This window comes from Periplaneta americana, chromosome 16 (assembly GCF_040183065.1).
Source record: "Periplaneta americana isolate PAMFEO1 chromosome 16, P.americana_PAMFEO1_priV1, whole genome shotgun sequence".
Taxonomy (NCBI): Eukaryota; Metazoa; Arthropoda; class Insecta; order Blattodea; family Blattidae; genus Periplaneta; species Periplaneta americana.
Window position 1 is genome coordinate 175802910 of NC_091132.1, and position 27095 is coordinate 175830004.

General features: G+C 38.4%; 1 protein-coding gene across 11 annotated transcripts in view; it reads right to left on the bottom strand.

Moving 5' to 3' along the window:
* Positions 1 to 27095, bottom strand: part of LOC138692014 (zinc finger protein 596-like) — a 70396-nt gene that overhangs the window by 31599 nt on the left and 11702 nt on the right. For 6 of the 11 annotated variants that reach the window (XM_069814778.1, XM_069814777.1, XM_069814787.1 and 3 more), the window contains exons 1-2: positions 5996 to 6106; positions 3845 to 3942 (exon numbers count right to left, since the gene is read on the bottom strand). Coding sequence is in view for 7 of the 11 variants with exons in the window: in XM_069814787.1 (XP_069670888.1) it covers positions 3845 to 3901 (57 nt within the window). In the remaining 4 variants the exon portion in view is untranslated. Of the gene's footprint in view, positions 1 to 3844; positions 3943 to 5995; positions 6107 to 12680; positions 14158 to 16194; positions 16278 to 27095 lie in introns of those variants that run through there. The other 5 variants (XM_069814779.1, XM_069814784.1, XM_069814785.1 and 2 more) reach the window with 4 other exon arrangements.

A 27095-nucleotide genomic window follows, 5' to 3' on the forward strand; every position in this document is an offset into this window, starting at 1 on the left:
TTGTTTGCAAATAACGAAACTTGCACTTTGTTCCAAATTTATTTTGGCATTGTTTATTTTAAATAGGTGATCACTAAAACCCATTTCTGGCAAGCCTTACATTCTACAAAGACTGCGCATCTGATTACATTTCTTGAACATTAAAATTCATCATATAAAATCATCATCATTCACGACAAAATTAAATGTTTAGATTATATTATACAAAAATAAGGGAGAAAAATCTTCAAAGAGAAGAAAAATAAGTGAGCCGGGAGAGTGTTCAAAATTAACGTGAAATACGAGAAGGTTGGCAACCCTAATCTCTTCATCACTTAACTGTAGGAACGTGCAAGTGATAAACATTTATCTGAATTGCCAAATTCTGACGTTACTGTCATATTGTATCTCTACCACACGCCGAAAGGATGAGGGAGGATTGGGTTTCATGAAGGTTTACCAGTTCTTACCAGTTCTAGAAGGGCTATTCCATCTCAAATCGACCGAAATATAGAGAAAATTGACCTTGAAATTTTTAAATACAATGAAACTTTTTCTGTCCGTAGGCAACTGTGATACAATGCTTTGTGCAAAGTTTGAGGCATCAAAACTTCATAGTGTTTAAATTAAAAATATTTTAATTTATCGTATTTTCATAAAATTAGCAAATTTAAACTGTTGTGGCTCCGAAACCCTTTCACCCAATGATCAAAATCATGGTTTATTTTGATGCTGAAAAGTTAAAGTTGACATGTAGACAGTTTTTCTTACTTTTTATGGATATGGAGAAATTTCGATTTTTCTTAATTAAGACACCTTTGCCCACGAAAAAATATTTTAAAAATATATATGGTTAGATTCCGCATTGAAAGTACAAATAAACACGTATTTTTTACTGGTGCAACATTAATAAGAGAGTATTGAAAAATCAAATAAAGAAAATAAATAGTACACACGTGAACTAACCAGCTGACTGTGAGGTGGGAGCTAGCCCAGGCAAGCAAGGCCAGGAGACATAAACACGTGATGTTTCATCTAGTAGCCACAGCTGTGCTAGCTTTGTCACAGGTTTTCATAAACACAGGAGTAAAATGACGCCCAATGCTCGCTTATCTTCATCTCTCGGCCAGTCCGTGCTGTGTTGCGATTTCAAGTCTAGGCGTGTGAAAATAATTTATTTAATACCCTCTAAACTTATTGCCGTGACACTAAGCAAACAATGCCGAATCCCTCTTAATAATGCAAGGTTTTTTCTCAATATTTTTTTTACATTTTTACAAATGGGCAAAAAGCCTAAAAGTAAGTAAAATCAGATTATCTGTCTCTCTGTATACAATAAAAATAAGTATTACTTCTTAACATAACCTACCAAATGTCAGCTTCAAAATGAGCTCTCGTTGAATGTTCTGCAGTAAATGGTTCCAGAGTTCTGAGTGCTGAAAGAGGCTTGTTTTTATAAAATACGCTAAATTTGTCGCTCAACAACACGAAAACCGTTTCACTTTCGATAGTATATTTTTGCAAATGCACTCTCCTCAGCACCTTGTATAAATAGGGAAAAAATTAGAGTATAAAAAATGCGATTTTTTTTTAGTGATCGATTTCCTATGGAATACCCCAGAAAGAGAAACCTTCATGTTTTGGAGCAAAGTGTACAGATTTATAATATGATATTGCAATGTTCAAGCATATGACTACTTCTTTTACTAATTCCATAGAAAATACTCGTACATATCAAATGTTATGTTTTATTTAATGACGCTCGCAACTGCAGAGGTTATATCAGCGTCGCCGGATGTGCCGGAATTTTGTCCCGCAGGATTTCTTTTACATGCCAGTAAATCTACTGACATGAGCCTGTCGCATTTAAGCACACTTAAATGCCATCGACCTGGCCCGGGATCGAACCCGCAACCTTTGGCATAGAAGGCCAGCGCTATACCAACACGCCAACCAGGTCGACCGTACATATCAGTTTAAAATATTTGCTAGATCAGTATAAAATTGTATTGCAGGGGCCTGTTTCTCAAAACTCATGGACTAGTAATACTAGTCTGTACACTAGTAATATTAATTTATTGTACAAGTCTGTGTTTCTAGAAACTACAAGGGTAAAGTAGTAGTTACCAGTTCACAGACTAGTAATATTGGTCGATTTCACCAGCTCATAAGTGATTCTGTTTTTCAAAACGTTAATCTAGTTGATTACACTAGTATTCAACAGGAATATTCCTACAAGACTCTAAAGACTGATGATTTCTACATTATCAGTTACCAGTGACAACCTTTCTCAGTTAAAACAAAATATTATAGTTATTTTCTTTTAATATCTGGTTTGGTGATTCCGAATGAAGTGATGAAGAAGTTGTGAGAAGAGCTAAAACTATATCGAGAAAGAACAATTATTATTCCTTTACGGGAGCATTGTTTAAATATAATGAACGGTTTAGGTAAAGTACTGAAAAGCTTGAAAAGTTGTTAAATATAGTGGGACCTGCCACAACAAGACAAAAAAATAGAAGGCTTGCATTATCAGCAAAGCTTCAAATACAAATTGCTCTACAAATCGGGATGTTGATTATTTTCCAATGCCGTCTAGTCTTTCTGTCCTAGACCAGCAACACTTGCAGAATTTTTTCCTAATAATATAATACCAATTCATCAACTGCAGTAATTTTTACTGGCTTTCCTCCTCCACTGCCAGTTCTTCTGGCATTGTCAACTTTAGCCTACAAATTAAATATAAAACGGCAATAATTTATGACTAGATCAAATATAAAACTGAAAAAAAATTAGCGAATTTTTCATCAAGTCATAAGTGGCATTCATGTCGGCAATAGACTCACTAGCTACATCATATGTTCATATTACGATACTGTGAACTTGAATTGGTACTTATCAAAATTGCTTTCTTAATGTTGGGCCAGTAAGTGTCCCTAACGTATGCATAATCTTTGTTCTGAGGTATCAGTTCCATAGCCCCACACATTACAACACTTTTTGTCCATTCGTTTACTTCATCATTTTTTGTTAACATGCTTCAAAAAGCACCGAATAATAATCCTTTGATTCATTAATCATATTGAGTATAGTTAATTTGCTTTCAACTGATGGAATTTCAACCGAAAAGAGAAATCAAAACCAAAACAGAAACAACATAGCCTTCTAATATCAAATAACAATACCTACCAATGGGTATAAACAAATGAACTCAATCAGCTGACTAGTGAAAGAGATCATGTGACTAGTGAAAAATTGTCACAAGTTACTAGACTGGTAAAATAGTTTGAGAAACAGAATCTACTAGAGCTGGTGAAATATACTCTGGTAACTAGTAACTGGTGAACTACTGAACTAGTATTTTTGAGAAACATGGGCCCTGGAAACGAAAATGATATTTAAATGCAGTTATCGTATTAGTCAGTGCTTATGAAAACGATAAAATGCGAAATACAGCGCAATTCTGTTGTATTTAGTGTTCAGTTGAAGACCTTACTGGAAAAAAGGGATGTAACATCAAATAAATCGGAATACGAGAATCAGGTTGACAAAGTAGTTTTCAATCATTTATGGGTCATTCCACGAAACGCAATACATAGCTCTGCTTGTTATATGCCATTTTTTTGTTTTGATCCACTGTTCAGGAATGATAAGGTTCTATGGAATAATGCCCGGAAGAATACTTCTGAAATAATAAATAAGATTATTTCTCATCGTAACCCTTTTCTTACTATTTTAATACGTAAGGTTAACAACTGTATGATCCACCATGGTTCTGTATGGGCTGTCGCGTTAAGGGACATTCTAGGATGCTCTTTCTATTCGAGGTTATTCAGCAAATTAGTAGTAATTACTTTCTATATACCTCAGACAAAGGCTTCTTCTCTTCTGCATCTATGTTACCATTTGTTTGTATAGACATTGGGTCGACCTGAGTTTCCACCTTGACCACGTAAATCACGACTGAAAAAGGATAATAATATATTGAAATTGACATCTATATTGTGAACTATTTGGATATAGTTATTATTATTACCATGTTAAATAGTCATTGCACATATTGGCGTACATCTGTGAGCTTTTGCGGAAACACCAATCACAAACCAATACTTGTATGAGCGCATATAATAATGTTGATTCTAGGAACAAGTTAAGAGAGGTTCACAATAAATCGGGAACGGAAAGCACAACGAAAACGAGAACGGAAATATTGTTAAAATAAATGTATTTAAATGTAAGCATTCACAATAGTTAAATGTGATTTTTTAAATTTATTTAAGTACGTTATTTTACGACGCTTTATCAACATCTTAGGTTATTTAGCGTCTGAATGAGATGAAGGTGATAATACCGGTGAAATGAGTCCGGGGTCCAACACCGAAATTTACCCAGCAATTGCTGAGGGAAAACCCCGGAAAAAACCTCAACCAGGTAACTTGCCCCGAACGGGAATCAATCCCGGGCGGCTAGACGCGCTAACCGTTACTCCACAGGTGTGGACGTTAATTGTGAATGCTCACATTTAAATACATTTATTTTAACAATATTTCCGTTCTCGTTGTCGTTTCCGTTCCCAGTTTATTGTGAACCAGCCTTTACAGTATCTATCTTACAAACAAAGATGAAGAATTGAAAACTGAAGTTGTCACAAGTTTTTTATCTGCTGCTTTGAGGCAAAGTCATATGGGATTCACATGTCAAATATTGAGTTGAAATTCAACTTTTCAGGCTGCTTTGTAAAACGGCAATAATTTAAAAAATGCAATTTGTCTTAATTCCATTGTTTCGTAAATCGTATTTGTCATATTGAGTTCAATGTATTTATATACCGGTATCTACAATAGAGCTATCTATTAGGGTGTATCGAAAAAAAATTCGAAATTCAAAAAGTAAGGGTATACAAAAGTTGTCTCTTAGTTTCTACTATAAGTCTTTAAAAGACTAGGCCTCTGATTTCATTTTCCATGGAGCCATATGAGGTCTAAAGATTCACTTCTTCTTTTATAATTTTTTGTTTCTGATAAGCTATTCAAAAGAAAAACTTCAGTTTTCATTTCGTATTAATGACTGTGTCTGAGTGGAATATAAATCATAATACAGTAAAATGATAAAATCTTATTTTCTAAATTTTGTCAGTGTTAACTATTTACATCGAAAGATTCCCTTAGAATCAACACTATATGATGTACTCGAGAAATGTTACGTTGACAACTGACGACTTTTATGCCTCTGTACTTAAATTAACAGGTACCAACACTGTACTAATGAGGAATCTTGTAAGATTTGTTTTTCCACTATTGTTACATTCTAGAATATGAAAGAATAGTATTAACGAATTATTGAAAGTGTTGTGAACATGTTTTGCAGTAGAAATAAAATGGTTCTTCTTCTACAAAAACAAGCTCTCTCTGCCAACAATCGAAGTACATAAAATTGTCAGATAATATATTGCAGGAAAAGAAATGATAAAAAATCACAAAGCATTTTATGAATTACAATAATGACAGCCATCAAGACAAAACATATACCCCAGGATCAGAAAGTGAAGACAAGAGAAAGAAGAGCTATTACTGAAGTCTCCCGTATTGATTCAGATCTGAAAACTGTTCCCCCAAACTATAGTGGACAAATCTTCTGGAAAACATTAAGTTTGGCTTTCTTCTACGAGCAATGCCAATGCTAAAGTCAGTTCTTCGCAACGTCATTGGGCAAAATCAGTGCACATTGAATGAACACTTTTTTCAAATACTGTGAATCAAATTTCGATGCTAATGGAAAGAAAGTGCATGCTAGGAATATGAAACCAATTAAGTTCTGAAAAATATTAGAAAAAAAAATATATATATTTTTTTTTTTAAGAATACTGGGCACTTCGTAGTAACGATAAAAAGGGTTACATTTGTCGCAAGAAAAATGGTTTAAAAATAAAAGAATGTTAACCACGATTACAGTTTTGAGATCAACTGTCAGACGATACCTCTATGCAAACACCTGTAAAAGAGAAACAAATACATACCTATTTCCAGATGTAGGCAATGTAAATGTTAAGTATTAATTAACACGAATTATTGGCACAGAATAACCGTTGAAACTTGATACAACGTCATGTCTGTGTTCTGAAAGAAGCGTAATCAAGATGGCCGTGATAGCTAATATTCTTATACCAGTGCAGTGGTACCGTCGATGCTTACGGGTACGGTATTCAATTTTTTTTACTAGCGTACTCCCAAACTGCATTGGAATTATATAAGAATTAACAAAAGGCTATGATGTTGTACTAAAATAATAATAATAATAATGATACTGCATTATTCATGAAATATTTGTTATATTATTCGTGTAAAGTTATTAGTTCTATTAAAATGAATTCCGCAATATTACATTGGATTTATTGTTAATGTAAAACATATTACTTCATATTTTCTGCATAATATTGTAATATTCATTTCTGCAGAATTTTTCTTGTTCTGTTACTTTCCTGTGATATTTTTCCCATTTGTATTAAAGATTTAATTCAACCATTGTGTTGTTGCAATTTACATTATAGCATTAAAGAAAATATAAATATTGCAATTCACTTTTAAACAGAAAAAATGTAATATGAAAATGTAATAAAATGTTCCAATATTATATTAAAAAAGTCTTGTGATGTTTAAAATAAAAATATCGCAACACAAAATGCTCAAACAAAAATACTTACAGTAGCGCAGTCTATTTGACTCAATGTGCTTCCTCATGATATAACACGTTTGTGACTTTTTCCAGGGTAAATGCATGGATTGTTGTCAAGACAAGAAAAGTGGCGAAGTGCAATCTGTTACATATATATTATACTTGGCGGAAATGGTTTGAATTCATGAATATCAGCCTTACTTCGCTCAGAAACAAATACCAATCACACCTCATTTCTGGCTACTGGCGACAAGCAAGCATAAAAAATGAGAAGAATTAAGTTACAAAAACGACTCCTGTCTGAAGCCTTCAGTCGAGAACAGTGGATTTTATTTTTATCGTCATTCAACTGGGAACTTTAGGAGACTGATTGAAATAGGAGGAATAAATAAACACATAAATTATTTAAATAGACAGATCAGTTAAAAATGAATGAAAAAATAAAATAACGATTAAATGAATAGATAAATTAATGAATAAATAAACTAACGAATAAATTAATAGACAAATTATGAATGAGTGAATAAATAAATTAACTAAGGAACAAATGAATAGACTAATGAATGAGTAAATTAATAAACTAACGAATAAATTAATAGACAAATTAATGAATGAGTGAATAAATAAACTAACGAATAAATGAATAGATATATTAATGAATAAATAAATAAACTAACGGGTAAATGAATAGATAAACTAACGAATAAATTAATAGACAAATTAATGAATGAGTGAATAAATAAACTAACGAATAAATTAATGAATGAGTAAATTAATAAACTAATGAATAAATTAATAGAGAAATTAATGAATGAGTGAATAAATAAACTAACGAATAAATGAATAGACAAATTAATGAATGAGTAAATAAATAAACTAAGGAATAAATGAATAGATAAACTAATGAATGAGTAAATTAATAAAGTAACGAATAAATTAATAGATAAATTTATGAATGAGTGAATAAATAAAGTAACGAATAAATGAATACATAAATTAACGAATGAGTGAATAAATAAATAAACTAAGGAATAAATGAATAGATAAATGAATGAATGAATGAATAAATAAATAAACCAACGAATAAGTTAATAGATAAATTAATGAATGAGTGAATAAATAAATAAACTAAGGAATAAATGATTAGATAAATTAAGGAATGAGTAAATTAATAAACTAACAAATAAATTAATAGATAAATGAATGAACAAATGAATAAATAAATAAACTAAGGAATAAATTAAGAGATAAATTAATGAATGAGTAAATAAATAAATAAACTAAGGAATAAATGGATAAATTAATGAATGAGGGAATAAATAAATAAACTAAGGAATAAATGGAGAAATTAATGAATAAGTGAATAAATAAATAAATAAACTAATGAATAAATGAATAGCTAAATTAGTGAATGAGTGAATAAATAAATAAAATAACGACTGAATTAATAGATAAATCAATTAATGGGTGAATAAATAAATAAATTACATAAAATTTCTTATCACGTGCCCTAGGACCGATGAAGGTAGGGTAGGATTTTATCAAACTTATCACAATGACGGTAGTGTTTATTAAAGATCGCGACTTCGTAGATTCTTCAATTGTTTATGGTACATAAAACCTTATAACAAGTTCATCATAGAGAACTCTCCAACATATATTCATAAAAAAAATCATGTCAGCATATCTTTTTAATAAAAAAATCGTGCTCCAGCTTTGCTTACTTCATTTTATGCTGTTGTAAGTAAACATACACAAACTCTACAAACAAAAATTCAGATATATACAAATTTCGCAGGCTCTTGAGCACTTTTTTCGGCAATTATTATGGTCTGTGATAATTAAATACACATTTCTTTGTAAATTGCACGAAGATCAAACTGTGCTCTGATAATGTTTGCTATTATTATTCAATATTAATCAAATAACAGCAAGTATACTGAGCTATATAGATATAGAATTAGCCAAACAAAAGAACCTCTGCAATATTAAATAATACTTCCTCCGTTACAAAATATGGTATAGTAACAAAGAAAAACAAGTTTGATTATTGCACATCCGCGCACGAAATGTTCACGGTGTGGTGTTTTGTGAAGTAACAGTTGTGAATGTTTCTAATTTCTGTAGTGCATCAAATTAAGCCTATAATCAGTGGCGGCTCGTGGATATTGAATTAAGGGGGACTGCATACAAAAATAAACCCAAGCAACTTATTTTATTTAAAGATTAGTTCCATGCGCCTTGTCTTGTAAGTTGCAAACTTTTGAATCACCTTCTTATTAAAATCCGATATATCGTTTAACATAGTTTTTACAATGGAAACATAACTAATACGGTCAGTCTCTCTTCTCTCATCGTATTTCTAAGATAGGATTTTACTCTCTTCAAACATGAAAAGCAACGTTCTGGTAAGGAAGTTGTCATTGGTATAGTGAGGCCTGCAAGTTTTCAGATATAAGAAACTGCAAGAGCTTGACTGCGTCACTGATATTTCTGAATTCTTGTCTCTGATACAACACAGTGAGTTCCGTTTTTAGTTTGTCTTTATCAACCATTGGAAAAAGTTTCACACATACATTTAAGCCATTTTCAGGAAATGAGCTTTTGTACGATTCAAATATTTCTTGACACAGAAGAGAATTTAATATCAGATGATCTATGAAGTGGAATCGGGTGTTAGCTTGTGTGATAATGAGGTCACACACATCCTTGTTCAATATTGTCTGCATGGCATTAACAAAGCTTGATATGCAGAGTTGGCCTTGGTAGGATAGTCGGTTGCGGGTTCGATCCCGGCCCAGGTCGATGGCATTTAAGTGTGTTTAAATGAGATAGGCTTATGTCAGTAGATTTACTGGCATTTAAAAGAATCCTGCAGGACAAAATTCCGCCACACCAACGACGCTGATATAACCTCTGCAGTTGCGAGTGTCGTTAAATAAACCATAATTTAATTTTTATATGCAGATTTGAACCTTAGAAATATCTAACTGGAGATATTGTAGTTGGTTGTATAATATATCTAAATTATACATCAATGAATTGGAAAAAAAAAAAAAACTGAGCAAGATATTGAATTTGGGATTTTCAAGAGTACGCACCAGGGAGCTTGCCCCATTTATTGTGATGTTGTCAGATGTTTCAGATTCCATTACGGTTTGAAAACATTCTAGCAATGGCTCCTTCTTCTCATGAAGAACATTTACTGTTCTTATTTAAAACTCCATCTTGTTGCCCCAGCTGATGGAATTGTCTTTCAAACACATTAATTTAATACAGACTATGTGGAGATTGACAGAAGAAAGCAGGGATACTGGATACATTAGCAAAAAATATGCGAGCTTTGTAGGCTATTTTGTTTAGCGCTTCTTTCCATTATGAGATTCAACTGATGGGCACTTAATTTCACATTTCTCCTGAATTGTTGAGGTACTGAACTGAATAGATTGTAAATATTGTACAGAATTAAACATTGTCGCACTTGTTATACTCACAACGTTAAAGAAAATGTATTTAAAACTGCGCTCTATTGACAAACTGCTGCAAATTTTGCTGCGCCTGGAAACTCAGGATTCTTGGAAGGGTCTAGCAGGGGAGGGGTAAAATTAACGCGCAAAGCATTCGAGACGAGACTGGCAGCTCCAGGGGAGGAAGTGGCTTCACCCTATAGTCCTTGTCTCTGGTTTCGCTCTAGCAGCTCCAGGGGAGGAAGTGGCTTCACCCTATAGTCCTTGTCTCTGGTTTCGCTCTGGCAGCTCCAGGGGAGGAAGTGACTTCACTAACGATTGCGTGCATGTCATTGAGAGCGAAAAATTAAAAAAATTCGAGCCGCTAAAAAGAGACTGTATAATAAATGTTTTTCACAACATAAAACGAGTCAAGAGCCACAAATGTCTGGGGGTGCTGCAGCTCCGCAGCCCCTCTTCGAAAGCCGCCCCTGAATAGAACACATACATATTTACCTCTTACCTAGATATACTTACTGATGTAATTGTTTTCGTACTTTTACTAATGATATAAGCAGTGTAACCCATACAAAAGAGGAAAGAAATATTTTTTTTAGGGAAAACTAACTAGTTTTGACCCTATGTTGTATGAACATTTTTTGATCCTGTAGACTGTTCCCGACGACTGTGAAAAGGATGGCACTTATACTCCTTACACTCTATATATGTCATTCGTTATTTTGTGGAACCAAATAGATGCGAGCGCAATAGATCACACTAAGAAGCTGATTATATGGGTGAGTTAAGCCGTGTCTCAAAGCTCAAGTCCATACTACACACCAGGGACTAGCAACTATGGGTGCTATTCATAAACATTTCGCAGCACGTGCTAAGCTAGCCCCTGCTATCCACTGGTTACGTGTACAGAATTCAAATCATATCCTATCGCTAACACTGGTTTATGAATACGAAAAACGCTGTTGATCCACCGGAAGCCCGCGCTAAAAATGTCTATGAATACGGCCCTAGGTGACTTGTAAACTACACACTAGGGGGCTTTGGAAATGTATGCTTGAAACATGGCCTTCTTCATAGACTATTTTTCTAAAAACCATGACATCACGGTGCAGCCAGCAAATAGGGATTATAAAGAATGGACACTTCGCGCCGGTACCTTTGATGTAGCCAGACTGATTTCAATGACCTTCAAGCCAGCTAGAGCGTGAGATTCTGCTTTCTCCCTAGAGTTGGCGCTGACATCACACCAGCTAGCAGTCGACACAGCGGAAATATAACACATACAATTAATACATCTAGGCACATTATGTACTCAAATAAAACAAATTGGATCCATAAAATAATAACTCCTACATTAACTGCAATGTCTAGACTCTAGACTTCCTTTATAATGAGAGTTGAGACGTTGACCCCAACAACAATTAAAATATGTAATGATTTGATAGCGCTGAAAATGGAAAAACAAAACTCTTACGAGAAGTAAAACCATATACCTATATTATATTATATACAAATATTAAACGAATTCGATACTTAATTTTATAATGTATTATATCTAAAATATAAAATATTATTATTACAACTAGTTTCTCACTGAGAAATAAGGAAAAGCTGTTAACTTAAATTTATTTGAAGCAAACCGTTACTGGATTATGCAATAAGGTAGGCGATGTTTGGATCCTGTGCCTTAATTCTATTCTCAATTATTATCTTAGCGTATGCTCGATTACACTACCTCTAGCGCTTGAAAGTGGAACTAGCCGCTGGCGCACAGAGAAACGAAAACACAGGAAAATACGCTCAGTGTCCATTCTTTATAATCCCTATGCGCTGGTGCAGCACTCAATTAAGAAGGCAGTGTCCTAATGCAGTTTCCTTAGGAGTTATGTTGAAAAGATAAGAGCTTAATATATTACAATAATGCTTAAAACATTGTACAGAAGATACGATGTCAGTGTTCAAAGTTAACGTGTTATTCTACATTATTTCACTTCCAGAACATGTAGCTTTGAGACATGGTCTTAGTAAGCTGCAACAGAAACTGTCACGAAGGTGGAAAGATCTTCAGTCAAAGTAGGTTTTATGAGATAACAAATACCCTACTCGTGCAAGCTTTTGTGATCTTTCCAATACGCGTAAAACTTTACGTATTTGCTGCAACTGAATATCTCTTTCCATATGTAAGAATACAGGGTTTAAAAGAAGACAGAAATGTGTTTGTGCGCACATACATGCCATTCCTAACCTCAAAAAAAGAAACGTTTGCCATAAACATTGAATTACACAGTTTTCCCGCGTGTGTGGATTGATTACTTTTACAAACATCCCGAAAAAAATAAAAGATTCCTACCGAGATCGCAAATAAACTGCTTCCCGCCTGCGTTTCAGATTTATTTATTTATTTAACCTGGTAGAGATAAGGCCATCAGGCCTTCTCTTCCCCTCTACCAGGGGATTACAACTACAATATGAAGAATACAATTACAATTAAAATTAATATTAAATTTACAATTACAATAAAGATCAAAGTACTAAAAGATTAACTGATAAATAAAAGCTAGACAGTTCATTGTAAAAGTTAAGAAGAGAGAAGCATTTCTTTTATTGATTAAGTAAAAATTAAACTTACTATACGCAGTAAGAAATTACTTAATAACCGTGATTTTGAATGGTACTAAATTCGGACAGTCTCTGATGTCACTGGGTAGGGTATTCCACAAGCGCAAGAGCGAGACTGTGTATGATGATCAATACGATGATGTCTTATGTGTTGGTATGGCTAGTATGCGGCAATTTTGAGTGCGTGTTAAAAGAGATTATGATATGATGACAGGTAACTGAAACGGGAGGCAAGGTAGTTTGGAGTAGAGGTATGAAGGAGATTAAATGCAATTTGAGACATCCAAAAAAAAAAACGAATAAAGTCTTTCGAAAATTGCCCAATATATATTTGTTATTCCGTCAGTGCATAAGGACGACATGCGTTTTAAGACTTGTCAAGTTCCTAAAATATTCCCCACACACAGCACAAGAGAATCGCTTCGGTTTCTTGTGTGTGCGTGAATGTCTTCTAAGATAACTGGAATATTCGAAGCCCTTACCACAGTCATTGCACTTATACGGCATATCTTCCGTGTGTATGCGTCCATGGGCTTTAAGAATACTCGATTGTGCAAATGTTTTCCCACAGATTTCGCACTTGAATGACTTCTCATTTGTGTGCGTGCCTACATGCCTTTTCAGTCTCGCTAAAAAAGAGAAACTTTTACCACAAACATCACATTTGAACGGTTTCTCACTCATGTGTAAGCGTGCATGTGCTTTCAAACATACCCAATTCGAAAATATTTTTCCACACACATTACAATCGAACGGTTTCTCACCTTTATGAACTGTTAAATGCTTTCTCAGATGCAAAAATTTATGAAAAGACACATCACAAAATTTACAAGCGAACGGCTTCTCCGCTGTGTGTATCAATGAATGATTTTTTAGATATCTCTTATCAGAAAACTGCTTACCACAGACGTCACAACTGAATGGCATAATCCCTGTGTGTATGGTCGAATGCTTTTTGAGATTACCCAATTCCGAAAAACGATTTCCACAAACATCGCACTTGAAAGGCTTGTTGCCCGAGTGTATGCGTGCATGCTTTTTGAGATATCCCGATGACGAAAAACTCTTTCCACACACGTCACAACTGTATGGCTTTTCACCAGTGTGTAAGTGTTCGTGGGTCCTGAGATAGGTCAACTGCCAAAAATTCTTTCCACAGACATCACATGTGAATGGCTTTTCCTCGGTGTGTACGCGTGTATGCCTCATGAAGGATTGGGAATTTAAATAATTCTTTCCACACACACTACAAGTGAATGTCTTCTCCCCTGTGTGCTCGGTTCTATGCTTCTTGAGATGCAATAATAACGGAAAACACTTTCCACAAACATCACATTTGTATATGTTCTTGGCAGAATTTATATCATCTTGTGCTACATTGTAGCTTTGAGTTCCTTCAGCATTGTTATAATTATCCGAAATGCTGTGAAAAAAATTTGCTTTAAGTACTGGCAACGAAGAATTTAATATATTTACATACGAAATAGCCGTCCCTAATAGGAATTCCATAAAGACAGCAACATTATTAATTCAGGTTAAGATAATATCAAAAATACAAAAACAAAAGAAATCAGCAATATTTACACTCTCTAATATGGTTACCAACTTTTTTTTTAACAAAACTATGGGAAATTAAGAAATCGACAAAATTAAACATAGAAAAAATTGGAAAATTAAACAATTCAATTACTAAAAGCAACTTTATTCTACACTTCTAGGCATAAATTAAGAATATTTTGAAATAAATCTAGTTTCGCGTAATAGTTGAAGTCAATTGCAGTTTGCAGCTCTGATTTCATTAGATGTGTCATACTTCTGTTTCGAACATCTGTTCAATTATTATTATTCATGAGATAAAACACTCTCTTTGTGTGAACATGATTAGTTGGTATGCATAGAACAAAACTAGCCAGATTTTTCAAAATTATATTACTATTGATTCTAAACAGGTGAGCATTAAAACCCATTTCCGGCAAGAATTATCTTCCCAAAAGACTGCACATTTTAATCCCTCTTCTGAACAACAAAAATTCATCATAGAAACAGTCATCATTCACGGCAAAATCAAATGTTTTAGGAAAATGATTTTTACATTGCAAAAATAAGGGACAAAAATGCTCGAAAAGAAGAAAATTAGGGGCAAATGCGGTAGATTTCGCAAAATAGGAGAGGGTTGGCAACCCTACTCTCTAATAAATTTACACCCACATGGACATATATTATATACTGTACTTCATGAATAATTCATAAAGATAAAAAAGTTTCTATATACAGACTGGGATACTAATAAAATTAAAGAATATAAATTCTGTAAACTTCTATCAAATCTTGTATCGGTACAATAATAGTACCCTAATTCTAAAGCACTTCAGAAATCATGAATTCAAACTATATTTCTATTAGTCTCGATACATCTTTTTTTGCTTTCCTTTACATAGAATATGAATCCATTATAGAATTAGTTAATTGGGCGAAATGGAATGAGATGCATGGATGAATGGATTATGTATGAAAGCATAGACAGACACAAAAAAAAACAGAGAGACAGAAAAACAGGTACAGAAATAGAGAAATGCATAGATAGATGGACAAAGACATACAGTGTATGTGTGTGTGTGTGTGTCTATACTCGGTGTTAATTTCAAAGTGTGTCATGACGTCACTGTTGTGAATCAGCGATTTGAAGAGAGTTTCAGCTTTTATGTCAGAGAAGTTGCCTATTAATCAAGGCGTTCAATCTGAACTTGAGAACGTGTACGGTATAACCTGAACGTCGTACCAACAGATGGCGGTCTGTAAGGTCTGTGTGCTACCATAACCTCTTTCGAACTGTGTTTTGCGCGGCCAAGTCGTACACAGGGTATTTGTTATCATCGGTTGCGTACGGCAACATCCCACAACACAAATCAAATGCTCTGTGTCCATGTTGACCGTCGAAGTTAAAGTCAACAAATACGTAAGTAATCGTCTTAACCTTCTCCCCATATCCCGACAGTACGTATTTCCAAACAGTTCACATTCCTGCCACTACCGGCGTTACCGTACATATCAGTAAGTACTCTTCTGAATGCTATACTTGCTATGCAACTTCTCTGACACATAGGTAATACACCTGTGCGGAAGTGTAGGAAGATTGAATTGTCTAGGCTCATCGACTAGCCACATGACGGCATACAGCGAGCCATGACACACTTTGAACTGAACACCCAGTATATATGTATATATAGAAAAACAGACAGACTTTCAGAGGGACATACATACATACAAACAAAGATACAGAATGGCAGAAATAGAAGCACAGACAGATATGCTGATAACTCATGCCAGAGTTAAGACCCCAAAGTATACCGATACGTTGATTTGTAAAACAATCATCTGAGTAATTGGATATTTTTTTCCTTCGCCATAATTTAAATCAATGAAATCAATAACGAAGTAAAGCCTCAAGCGATTCACTCACCTCTGACTTAAGACTTCATTCTCTTCTACCGTTATTTCCAGTTTGACCTTCCCATCAACTTCATCCAACTGACAAAACTCGTCCTATAATAAGAGATTATGTAAAAGTAATGTATAAGAAAATAATAGATATAGAATTAATAGATTCTACTTTATGATGTACTGTAGACTTGAATTTAAATTCTACTCAATATACTATATAAAGTAAACATTGTTGGTAAAAATACGATAAGCAAATAAAGAGAAAAATGAAAAAACAAGAAATTAGGACATTTTGTAGGATATTATACTTAATCTTGTAATGAAATCAATGAAACTCCACCATGGTTGTGGAAAAGCCCACAGTGTTATATTAATATCTCTGGTGATTATACTAAGAATGATGGACCACATGTTTTAAAATCTAGTGCCATGGAACTAGTCTGTAAAAAATATTAAAATGTTCTTCATACTGATGGGTCACGGAATCCTGATGATGGACCTTCAGGCGCAGGGTATTATATCCCAAAATACTTACTTTAGTGGGTTATTTTACGACGCTTTATCAACATCTTACGTTATTAGGCGTCTCAATGAGATGAAGGTGATAATGCCTGTGAAATGAGTCCGGGGTCCAGCACCGAAAGTTACACAGCATTTGCTCATATTACGTTGAGGCAAAACCCCGGAAAAAAAACCTCAACCAGGTAACTTGCCCCGACCAGGAATCGAACCCGGGCCACCTGGTTTCGCGGCCAGACGCGCTAACCGTTGCTCCACAGGTGTGGACATCCCAAAATTTAACGAGAAATATTATATATCATGTTCAGCTCCCTCTAGCCTCGAATCAGAGCTACTGGCCATAGAGGCAGCTCTTTTGCATGTCTCTATTATCTGATATACTTGTATGCATTTTCAGTGACTCGATGGGAGCTATTCTAAATATCATGAAATATACTCCAAGTTCCTATGAACAAATTACAATCTCTATACAAAACATATTAAATAAACGGTAATTTCATAGAAGACGGGCACTTGGTTGAATTTAGTAAGCATTACCAACTTTTTTTTACTTCAGAGTTAAATGTTAGTGAACTTTTAGTGACTTTTATATGTTAGTTCTAGGTTTTTTAATTTGATTGGTTATAGTTGTCATTTGTTCTAGAATTTTCATTAATTTTGAATGGATAATGACGGTGTCAGTTGTTCTTGGTTGTTTGACGTGAGTGGCGGTTATATTATGTCTGATGGCTGAAACTTGAAAGTTTGTCATTTTATGATATTGTGAAAGATGTGTGAACTTAGAACAAAGTATTAAATTTTGGGGTTTGTGTCGATTTTGGTTTAGTTGTTTCGCTAGTGAATATGAATTGTGTTGAATTTTGAGGAGAAAACTGTTTTTTATGTTGTTTAAAGGAATTATTTACTGAATTTTCTGTATAAGTTAAGGTGTAATAGTGTTCGAAGAGAATTTCATTTAGTGTAAACACGATTTATTTATGCGAAGTTGACTGTACGACAAAGTGCTGGTTCAGTGCTTTATTGCCTTAAAGCCTGTGTCATATACTTGAAGTGAAGTGGTTGTCGTTGAAGACTTCAATGAGAATTGACGTCAATGAGAAATGAATTTTATTTGGTAAGGTGATAAATTATGATTTGTTTTGTGTTTTAGTGATTTTTGGGGGTAAAGTGCGGACGAAAACTGCCAGAAAAGTACTGCCAACTATGAAGTTCGAATGCCACCAAACGCCAAAAAAATCAAAGGTGAGAAATTAATTATATTTTAATTTTTTTGGAGGGCTTTTTCCTCTTTAAAAATATAGATATATATTTCATTTTCCATCTTTTTTTTTTTGTGATGTTTGGTGACATTTGAACTTTGTAGTTGGCATAACTTTTTTTGTAGTTTTCGTCAGCCATGTTGGATTTTGCCCGTCTTCTAGGAAATTACCAAATAAACTAATCCTGCAAAAAGAAATAGTATTCCAATGGATACCTAGTCATTGCGGCATTACTGGAAATGAGATTGTAGATAATATTGCTAAACAGGCAACATCTTTGGGGCCCAAACCTATGCAAACAACTTCTTTAACCAGCGCATATTCTGCAGTTAATTCTCATTTAACAAATTTATGGGTCGAATTATGGCTTTCTTCTGATAAAGGCCAAGTACTTCAAAACATTCAAAAGAAACCTAATGATTTACAAATGTTCCACAACATTCCCAGACACACACAAACTTTCTTAGCAAGAGACAGGACAGGCCATATTATCACTCAGAAGTATCTTCATCGTTTTAATTTTGTTGACTCTAGTAGTTGTTGCTGGTGCAACAATAATGAAGAAGATCTGGAATATATCCTCTTAAACTGCCCTGTCACAAACATCCATAAAACTAATCTAAAATCTGCAATCCCTGTAACCTTGGACAATTCTCTCCAATATATACTAAATACACCTCACCTTTAGAATATGTCTGCTGAAATATATACCAGCATCAGTGGCGGCTTGTGGGTATTGAATTAAGGGGGGCTGCATACAAAAATAAACCAAGCAACTTACTTTATTCAAAGATTAGTTCCATGCGCCTTATCTTGTAAGTTGTGTTTAAATGAGACAGGCTCATGTTAGTAGATTTACTGGCATTTAAAAGAATCCTGCGGACAAAATTCCGGGCGACGCTGATATAACCCCTGCTGTTGCGAGTGTCGTTAAATAAACCATAATTTAATTTTTTTTATGCAGATTTGAACCTTAGGAATATCCAACTAGCGATGTTGTAGTTGGTTGTATAATATATATATATATATATATATATATATATATATATATATATATATATATATATATATATATATATATACATGACACATCAATAAATGAAAAAAATAACTGAGCCAGAAATTGAATTCAGGATCTTCAAGAGTATGCACCAGGGCGCTTGCCTCATTTATTGTGATGGTAGATGTTTCAGATTCCATTATTGTTTGAAAATATTCTAGCAATGGCTTCTTCTTCTCATGAACAACATTTACTGTTCTTATTTTAAATCCATCTTGTTGCCCCAGCTGATGGAATTGTCTTTGAAACACATTAATCTAATACAGACTGTGTGGAGATCGAGAGAAGAAAGCAGGGATACTGGATAAATTATCAAAAAACATGCGAGCCTTTGTATTTTGTTTAGCGGCTCTTTCCATTATGAGATTCAACTGATGGGCACTTAATTTCACATTTCTCCTGAATTGTTAAGGTACTGAACTGAATAGACTGTAAATATTGTGCAGAATTAAACATTGTCGCACTTGTTATACTCACAACATTAAAGAAAATGTATTTAAAACTGCGCGCTACTGACAAACTGCTGCAAATTTTGCAGCGCCTGGAAACTCTGGATTCATGGCAAAGGGCTAGCAGGGGGAGGGGTAAAACTAACGCGCAAAGCATCCGAGACGAGACTGGCAGCTCCAGGGGAGGAAGTGGCTTCACCCTATAGTCCTTGTCTCTGGTTTCGCTCTGGCAGCTCCAGGGGAGGAAGTGGCTTCACCGTATAGTCCTTGTCTCTGGTTTCGATCTGGCTGCACTAGGGGAGGAAGTGGCTTCACCCTATAGTCCTTGTCTCTGGTTTCGCTCTGGCAGCTCCAGGGGAGGAAGTGGCTTCACCCTATAGTCCTTGTCTCTGGTTTCGCTCTGGCAGCTCCAGGGGAGGAAGTGGCTTCACCCTATAGTCCTTGTCTCTGGTTTCGCTCTGGCTGCACCAGGGGAGGAAGTGGCTTCACCCTATAGTCCTTGTCTCTGGTTTCGCTCTGGCAGCTGCAGGGGAGGAAGTGGCTTCACCCTATAGTCCTTGTCTCTGGTTTCGCTCTGGCTGCACTAGGGGAGGAAGTGGCTTCACCCTATAGTCCTTGTCTCTGGTTTCGCTCTGGCAGCTCCAGGGGAGGAAGTGGCTTCACCCTATAGTCCTTGTCTCTGGTTTCGCTCTGGCTGCACCAGGGGAGGAAGTGGCTTCACCCTATAGTCCTTGTCTCTGGTTTCGCTCTGGCAGCTGCAGGGGAGGAAGTGGCTTCACCCTATAGTCCTTGTCTGTGGTTTCGCTCTGGCTGCACGAGGGGAGGAAGTGGCTTCACCCTATATTCCTTGTCTCTGGTTTCGCACTAGCAGCTCCAGGGGAGGAAGTGGCTTCACCCTATAGTCCTTGTCTCTGGTTTCGCTCTGGCTGCACCAGGGGAGGAAGTGGCTTCACCCTATAGTCCTTGTCTCTGGTTTCGCTCTGGCAGCTCCAGGGGAGGAAGTGGCTTCACCCTATAGTCCTTGTCTCTGGTTTCGATCTGGCTGCACCAGGGGAGGAAGTGGCTTCACCCTATAGTCCTTGTCTCTGGTTTCGCTCTGGCTGCACCAGGGGAGTAAGTGGCTTCACCCTATAGTCCTTGTCTCTGGTTTCGCTCTGGCAGCTGCAGGGGAGGAAGTGGCTTCACCCTATAGTCCTTGTCTCTGGTTTCGCTCTGGCTGCACCAGGGGAGGAAGTGGCTTCACCCTATATTCCTTGTCTCTGGTTTCGCTCTAGCAGCTCCAGGGGAGGAAGTGGCTTCACCCTATAGTCCTTGTCTCTGGTTTCGCTCTGGTTGCACCAGGGGAGGAAGTGGCTTCACCCTATAGTCCTTGTCTCTGGTTTCGCTCCGGCAGCTCCAGGGGAGGAAGTGGCTTCACCCTATAGTCCTTGTCTCTGGTTTCGCTCTGGCAGCTCCAGGGGAGGAAGTGGCTTCACCCTATAGTCCTTGTCTCTGGTTTCGCTCTGGCTGCACCAGGGGAGGAAGTGGCTTCACCCTATAGTCCTTGTCTCTGGTTTCGCTCTGGCAGCTGCAGGGGAGGAAGTGGCTTCACCCTATAGTCCTTGTCTCTGGTTTCGCTCTGGCTGCACTAGGGGAGGAAGTGGCTTCACCCTATAGTCCTTGTCTCTGGTTTCGCTCTGGCAGCTCCAGGGGAGGAAGTGGCTTCACCCTATAGTCCTTGTCTCTGGTTTCGCTCTGGCTGCACCAGGGGAGGAAGTGGCTTCACCCTATAGTCCTTGTCTCTGGTTTCGCTCTGGCAGCTGCAGGGGAGGAAGTGGCTTCACCCTATAGTCCTTGTCTCTGGTTTCGCTCTGGCTGCACCAGGGGAGGAAGTGGCTTCACCCTATATTCCTTGTCTCTGGTTTCGCACTAGCAGCTCCAGGGGAGGAAGTGGCTTCACCCTATAGTCCTTGTCTCTGGTTTCGCTCTGGCTGCACCAGGGGAGGAAGTGGCTTCACCCTATAGTCCTTGTCTCTGGTTTCGCTCTGGCAGCTGCAGGGGAGGAAGTGGCTTCACCCTATAGTCCTTGTCTCTGGTTTCGCTCTGGCTGCACCAGGGGAGGAAGTGGCTTCACACTATATTCCTTGTCTCTGGTTTCGCACTAGCAGCTCCAGGGGAGGAAGTGGCTTCACCCTATAGTCCTTGTCTCTGGTTTCGCTCTGGCTGCACCAGGGGAGGAAGTGGCTTCACCCTATAGTCCTTGTCTCTGGTTTCGCTCTGGCAGCTCCAGGGGAGGAAGTGGCTTCACCCTATAGTCCTTGTCTCTGGTTTCGATCTGGCTGCACCAGGGGAGGAAGTGGCTTCACCCTATAGTCCTTGTCTCTGGTTTCGCTCTGGCTGCACCAGGGGAGGAAGTGGCTTCACCCTATAGTCCTTGTCTCTGGTTTCGCTCTGGCAGCTGCAGGGGAGGAAGTGGCTTCACCCTATAGTCCTTGTCTCTGGTTTCGCTCTGGCTGCACCAGGGGAGGAAGTGGCTTCACCCTATATTCCTTGTCTCTGGTTTCGCTCTAGCAGCTCCAGGGGAGGAAGTGGCTTCACCCTATAGTCCTTGTCTCTGGTTTCGCTCTGGTTGCACCAGGGGAGGAAGTGGCTTCACCCTATAGTCCTTGTCTCTGGTTTCGCTCTGGCAGCTCCAGGGGAGGAAGTGGCTTCACCCTATAGTCCTTGTCTCTGGTTTCGCTCTGGCAGCTCCAGGGGAGGAAGTGGCTTCACCCTATAGTCCTTGTCTCTGGTTTCGCTCTGGCTGCACCAGGGGAGGAAGTGGCTTCACCCTATAGTCCTTGTCTCTGGTTTCGCTCTGGCAGCTGCAGGGGAGGAAGTGGCTTCACCCTATAGTCCTTGTCTCTGGTTTCGCTCTGGCTGCACTAGGGGAGGAAGTGGCTTCACCCTATAGTCCTTGTCTCTGGTTTCGCTCTGGCAGCTCCAGGGGAGGAAGTGGCTTCACCCTATAGTCCTTGTCTCTGGTTTCGCTCTGGCTGCACCAGGGGAGGAAGTGGCTTCACCCTATAGTCCTTGTCTCTGGTTTCGCTCTGGCAGCTGCAGGGGAGGAAGTGGCTTCACCCTATAGTCCTTGTCTCTGGTTTCGCTCTGGCTGCACCAGGGGAGGAAGTGGCTTCACCCTATATTCCTTGTCTCTGGTTTCGCACTAGCAGCTCCAGGGGAGGAAGTGGCTTCACCCTATAGTCCTTGTCTCTGGTTTCGCTCTGGCTGCACCAGGGGAGGAAGTGGCTTCACCCTATAGTCCTTGTCTCTGGTTTCGCTCTGGCAGCTGCAGGGGAGGAAGTGGCTTCACCCTATAGTCCTTGTCTCTGGTTTCGCTCTGGCTGCACCAGGGGAGGAAGTGGCTTCACCCTATATTCCTTGTCTCTGGTTTCGCACTAGCAGCTCCAGGGGAGGAAGTGGCTTCACCCTATAGTCCTTGTCTCTGGTTTCGCTCTGGCTGCACCAGGGGAGGAAGTGGCTTCACCCTATAGTCCTTGTCTCGGGTTTCGCTCTGGCAGCTCCAGGGGAGGAAGTGGCTTCACCCTATAGTCCTTGTCTCTGGTTTCGATCTGGCTGCACCAGGGGAGGAAGTGGCTTCACCCTATAGTCCTTGTCTCTGGTTTCGCTCTGGCTGCACCAGGGGAGGAAGTGGCTTCACCCTATAGTCCTTGTCTCTGGTTTCGCTCTGGCAGCTGCAGGGGAGGAAGTGGCTTCACCCTATAGTCCTTGTCTCTGGTTTCGCTCTGGCTGCACCAGGGGAGGAAGTGGCTTCACCCTATATTCCTTGTCTCTGGTTTCGCTCTAGCAGCTCCAGGGGAGGAAGTGGCTTCACCCTATAGTCCTTGTCTCTGGTTTCGCTCTGGTTGCACCAGGGGAGGAAGTGGCTTCACCCTATAGTCCTTGTCTCTGGTTTCGCTCTGGCAGCTCCAGGGGAGGAAGTGGCTTCACCCTATAGTCCTTGTCTCTGGTTTCGCTCTGGCAGCTCCAGGGGAGGAAGTGGCTTCACCCTATAGTCCTTGTCTCTGGTTTCGCTCTGGCTGCACCAGGGGAGGAAGTGGCTTCACCCTATAGTCCTTGTCTCTGGTTTCGCTCTGGCAGCTGCAGGGGAGGAAGTGGCTTCACCCTATAGTCCTTGTCTCTGGTTTCGCTCTGGCTGCACTAGGGGAGGAAGTGGCTTCACCCTATAGTCCTTGTCTCTGGTTTCGCTCTGGCAGCTCCAGGGGAGGAAGTGGCTTCACCCTATAGTCCTTGTCTCTGGTTTCGCTCTGGCTGCACCAGGGGAGGAAGTGGCTTCACCCTATAGTCCTTGTCTCTGGTTTCGCTCTGGCAGCTGCAGGGGAGGAAGTGGCTTCACCCTATAGTCCTTGTCTCTGGTTTCGCTCTGGCTGCACCAGGGGAGGAAGTGGCTTCACCCTATATTCCTTGTCTCTGGTTTCGCACTAGCAGCTCCAGGGGAGGAAGTAGCTTCACCCTATAGTCCTTGTCTCTGGTTTCGCTCTGGCAGCACCAGGGGAGGAAATGACTTCACTAACGATCGCGTGCATGTCATTGAGAGCGAAATATTTAAAAAAATTCGAGCCGCTAAATAGAGACTGTATAATAAATGTATTTCATAACATAAAACGAGACAAGAGCCACAAATGTCTGGGGGTGCTGCAGCTCCGCAGCCCCTCTTCGAAAGCCGCCCCTGACCAGCATCGTGCTTTTTACCCATAATTTGTAAGAATAGGAAATTCATAGTGGAACATAGTGGAACATGTGTTGTCAGCAAATAGCGGGATACACTACGAAGATAGATTAGATACTTAATCTAGAACAATAGAAATAGCTTTGATGAACAAAATATGACTTGGAAATACATTTTAAAACATACAAAAACCAAATATTATGAAATTTGGTAACATATATCCCTCTGGAAGTAATATTTCCATCGAGAGTAAGTCAATTGAAGAGAGTAAATGAGAATTACATTGAAACCAAATCCCAAGGTACTTTCAGATGAGTACAAACTGGCAATCTTTACCGTAACTTTTTTAATATAAAGATTTGTGTAAGAATACGGTAATTTGAACTTTTTCAGTTTATTTTCAGATTTGCAGGCAAAATATAACTCAAAAGAACAAAGATCAGTAAAACACGAAAATAATTTTAAATTTCACGAAACTAATTCAGTTACTGTAAAAAAAAATATAGCAGAAATAATCTCATACACAAAGAATGAGTCGGTGAATTCCATCCAAATTATGTTCAGTAACTCTGCTTATGTCATTTTAACATTTATATCTCCTAGGTCTGATACTGAACTTGGATTCTACTTTGAGAGAGGAACAGAGATTAAGGGCATTCGAGATTAATGTGTTTAGGAAAATATTTGGGTTTAAATGAGATGAAGTTACAGGAGAACGGAGAAAGTTACACAACGCAGAGCTGGTCGCATTGTATTCTTCATCTAACATAAGAAGAAACAATAAATGCAGATGTTTCAGATGGACAGGGCATGTGCAACGTATGGGTGAATCAAGAAAAGCGTATGGAGAAGGTTACACAATGCAGAACTGCACGCACTGTATTCTTCATCTAACATAATTAGAAATATTAAATGCAGACAATTGAGAAGGACACGGCTTGTGCAATGCATGGGTGAATGCAGAAATGCGCATAGAGTGTTAGATGGGAGACCTGAAGGAAAAATACTGTGACAGCGACGTGAGATTCGAACTCACGACCAGCGTCCCGCGTGAGAGAGCATATCGCGCGGGCTTCATGAAGCATGAGGGACGGCGCGACGAGGGGAAAGGGAAAGGCCCACGCGACGAGGGGAGAGTGCACGCGCAACTGCTGCATGCGGAGTAAGGGGGAATGGACCTTCCCGACCCTTCGAGAAATGCGTCGAAGTGGAGATATCCAGATAATTCTCTACACACCTGTAGAAGGTTCTCGCAACTATGATTTTGCTATAAAAGAAGAAGCGCCAGCGAACTAGAGTAGAGTTTTCAGTTATTCCGTCAGTGAGTAAGCCAGAGCAAGCAAGCCAGACTTGTGTGCCGGAGTTCGACTCGAGTGTGCGTCCGCATCTGCGTCAGCATCCGAAGGCCTGAGTTCGAGTGCAGTGGACCGCAGTTGGAGGGACCTGAGTTCGAGTGCAGTGGACCGCAGTTGGAGGGACCCGAGTTCGAGTACAGTGAACTGTCTCTGAAGGTCTGTGGTTCGAGATACTGTGAACTCGAGTGACTGAGATAGAAGAACTGTGAACTGAGAACTCATAGTTCTGATTTGTAAATAGTGCTTTGTAAATATTAGTTAAGATTAACAGTTCATTGTTGTTCGTCCTAGTCCAAGTAAATTGTCATTGTCGTCGGTGGAGTGCTATAACAAATACTGTGTTGAGTGAAAATCCAATTGTTGACGAGAGCGTTTAAGGCGAATTGTAGAAAGGAATTATTGTTGTGGCGAATAAATTACATTGTTGTTACTAATAAAATTCACAATACCTTTAGAGAGACCGAGACGTAGATGGGAGGGTAATATTAAAATGAATTTGAGGGACGTCGCATATGATAGTAGGGACTGGATTATGATAAGGGTGGAAAAGAACTCAGAGGTTCTTTAATAGTTTGGGATTGCGCACACAGTGCATAGGTACGGTTATACTATTTCCTGTATTCTTTCCCTGATAGATTTCACACGCTTTCTACACTCGAGAATGTGATATCTCCCGCATTGGACCCCGCACAGTTCACAGATACACACTTCGCTTGCGGAATGGTATCTCTTGGTTGCACACACTCGTCGCTAGCCCTGTGGTCAGCCATCTTGTGTCGTAGCCGGCATTCGTCCAGTCTCGCTGTATCATTGCATTCGTTGTGTAGAAATCCTCTGTAATCTCCTTCCGTTCCTGTCTTCTTTCTTCCGCTACTTTCTTGTAGCTCTCCGTGGCCGGTAGCAGCATCCTCAGTCTTAAGTCGTCCAGAAAGAAAGTTTCCCGTGCTAACTTGTAAGCGTACCTTGACAGTGAGTATTTGGAGAGTCCGAGTGCCCTCTTCAAGTATCTTGATTTTATACTTTCCAGATCTCTCATTTGTTTTTCGCTTAGATATTCCCATATCATTTCCAGACCGTATGTGCAGGTAGGCCAGATTTTAGCTTCAAAAAGTTTCATCCTTATTGCGGCTATTTGTTTCTCTTTTAAGTGCACAGCGAATGTCGTCCCTGTTGTTTGCATTGTTACTCACAAATATTTGAATGTACTCTTTCGGTTGACTATTTTCCCATTACACATTATTCTCTCTCTCTCCGGAACTCTTCCTCCCCTTCTAAATACTACAAGCTTGGTCTTATCTTCATTTATCTTCATTTCATTTTCTGCTGCCCACTTCCCTAGTATGTCTGTGGCTTTCTGGAGGTCCTCAACATTCTCTGACGCTAGTGACATGTCATCAGCGTATATGTATATACTTGCAGAGGTTCTTTAAAAACCATTTGCAAAAAAGTAAGGTCTGGTATTGACATTACACTTCCCAATCCTTTGTGTTGGTTTCTTTCAGGAGTTCGGGCGCCAGGACATGATCAATTTGATGTGAAAACTCGTCCCCTACCGCAATTGTAGTTGTGA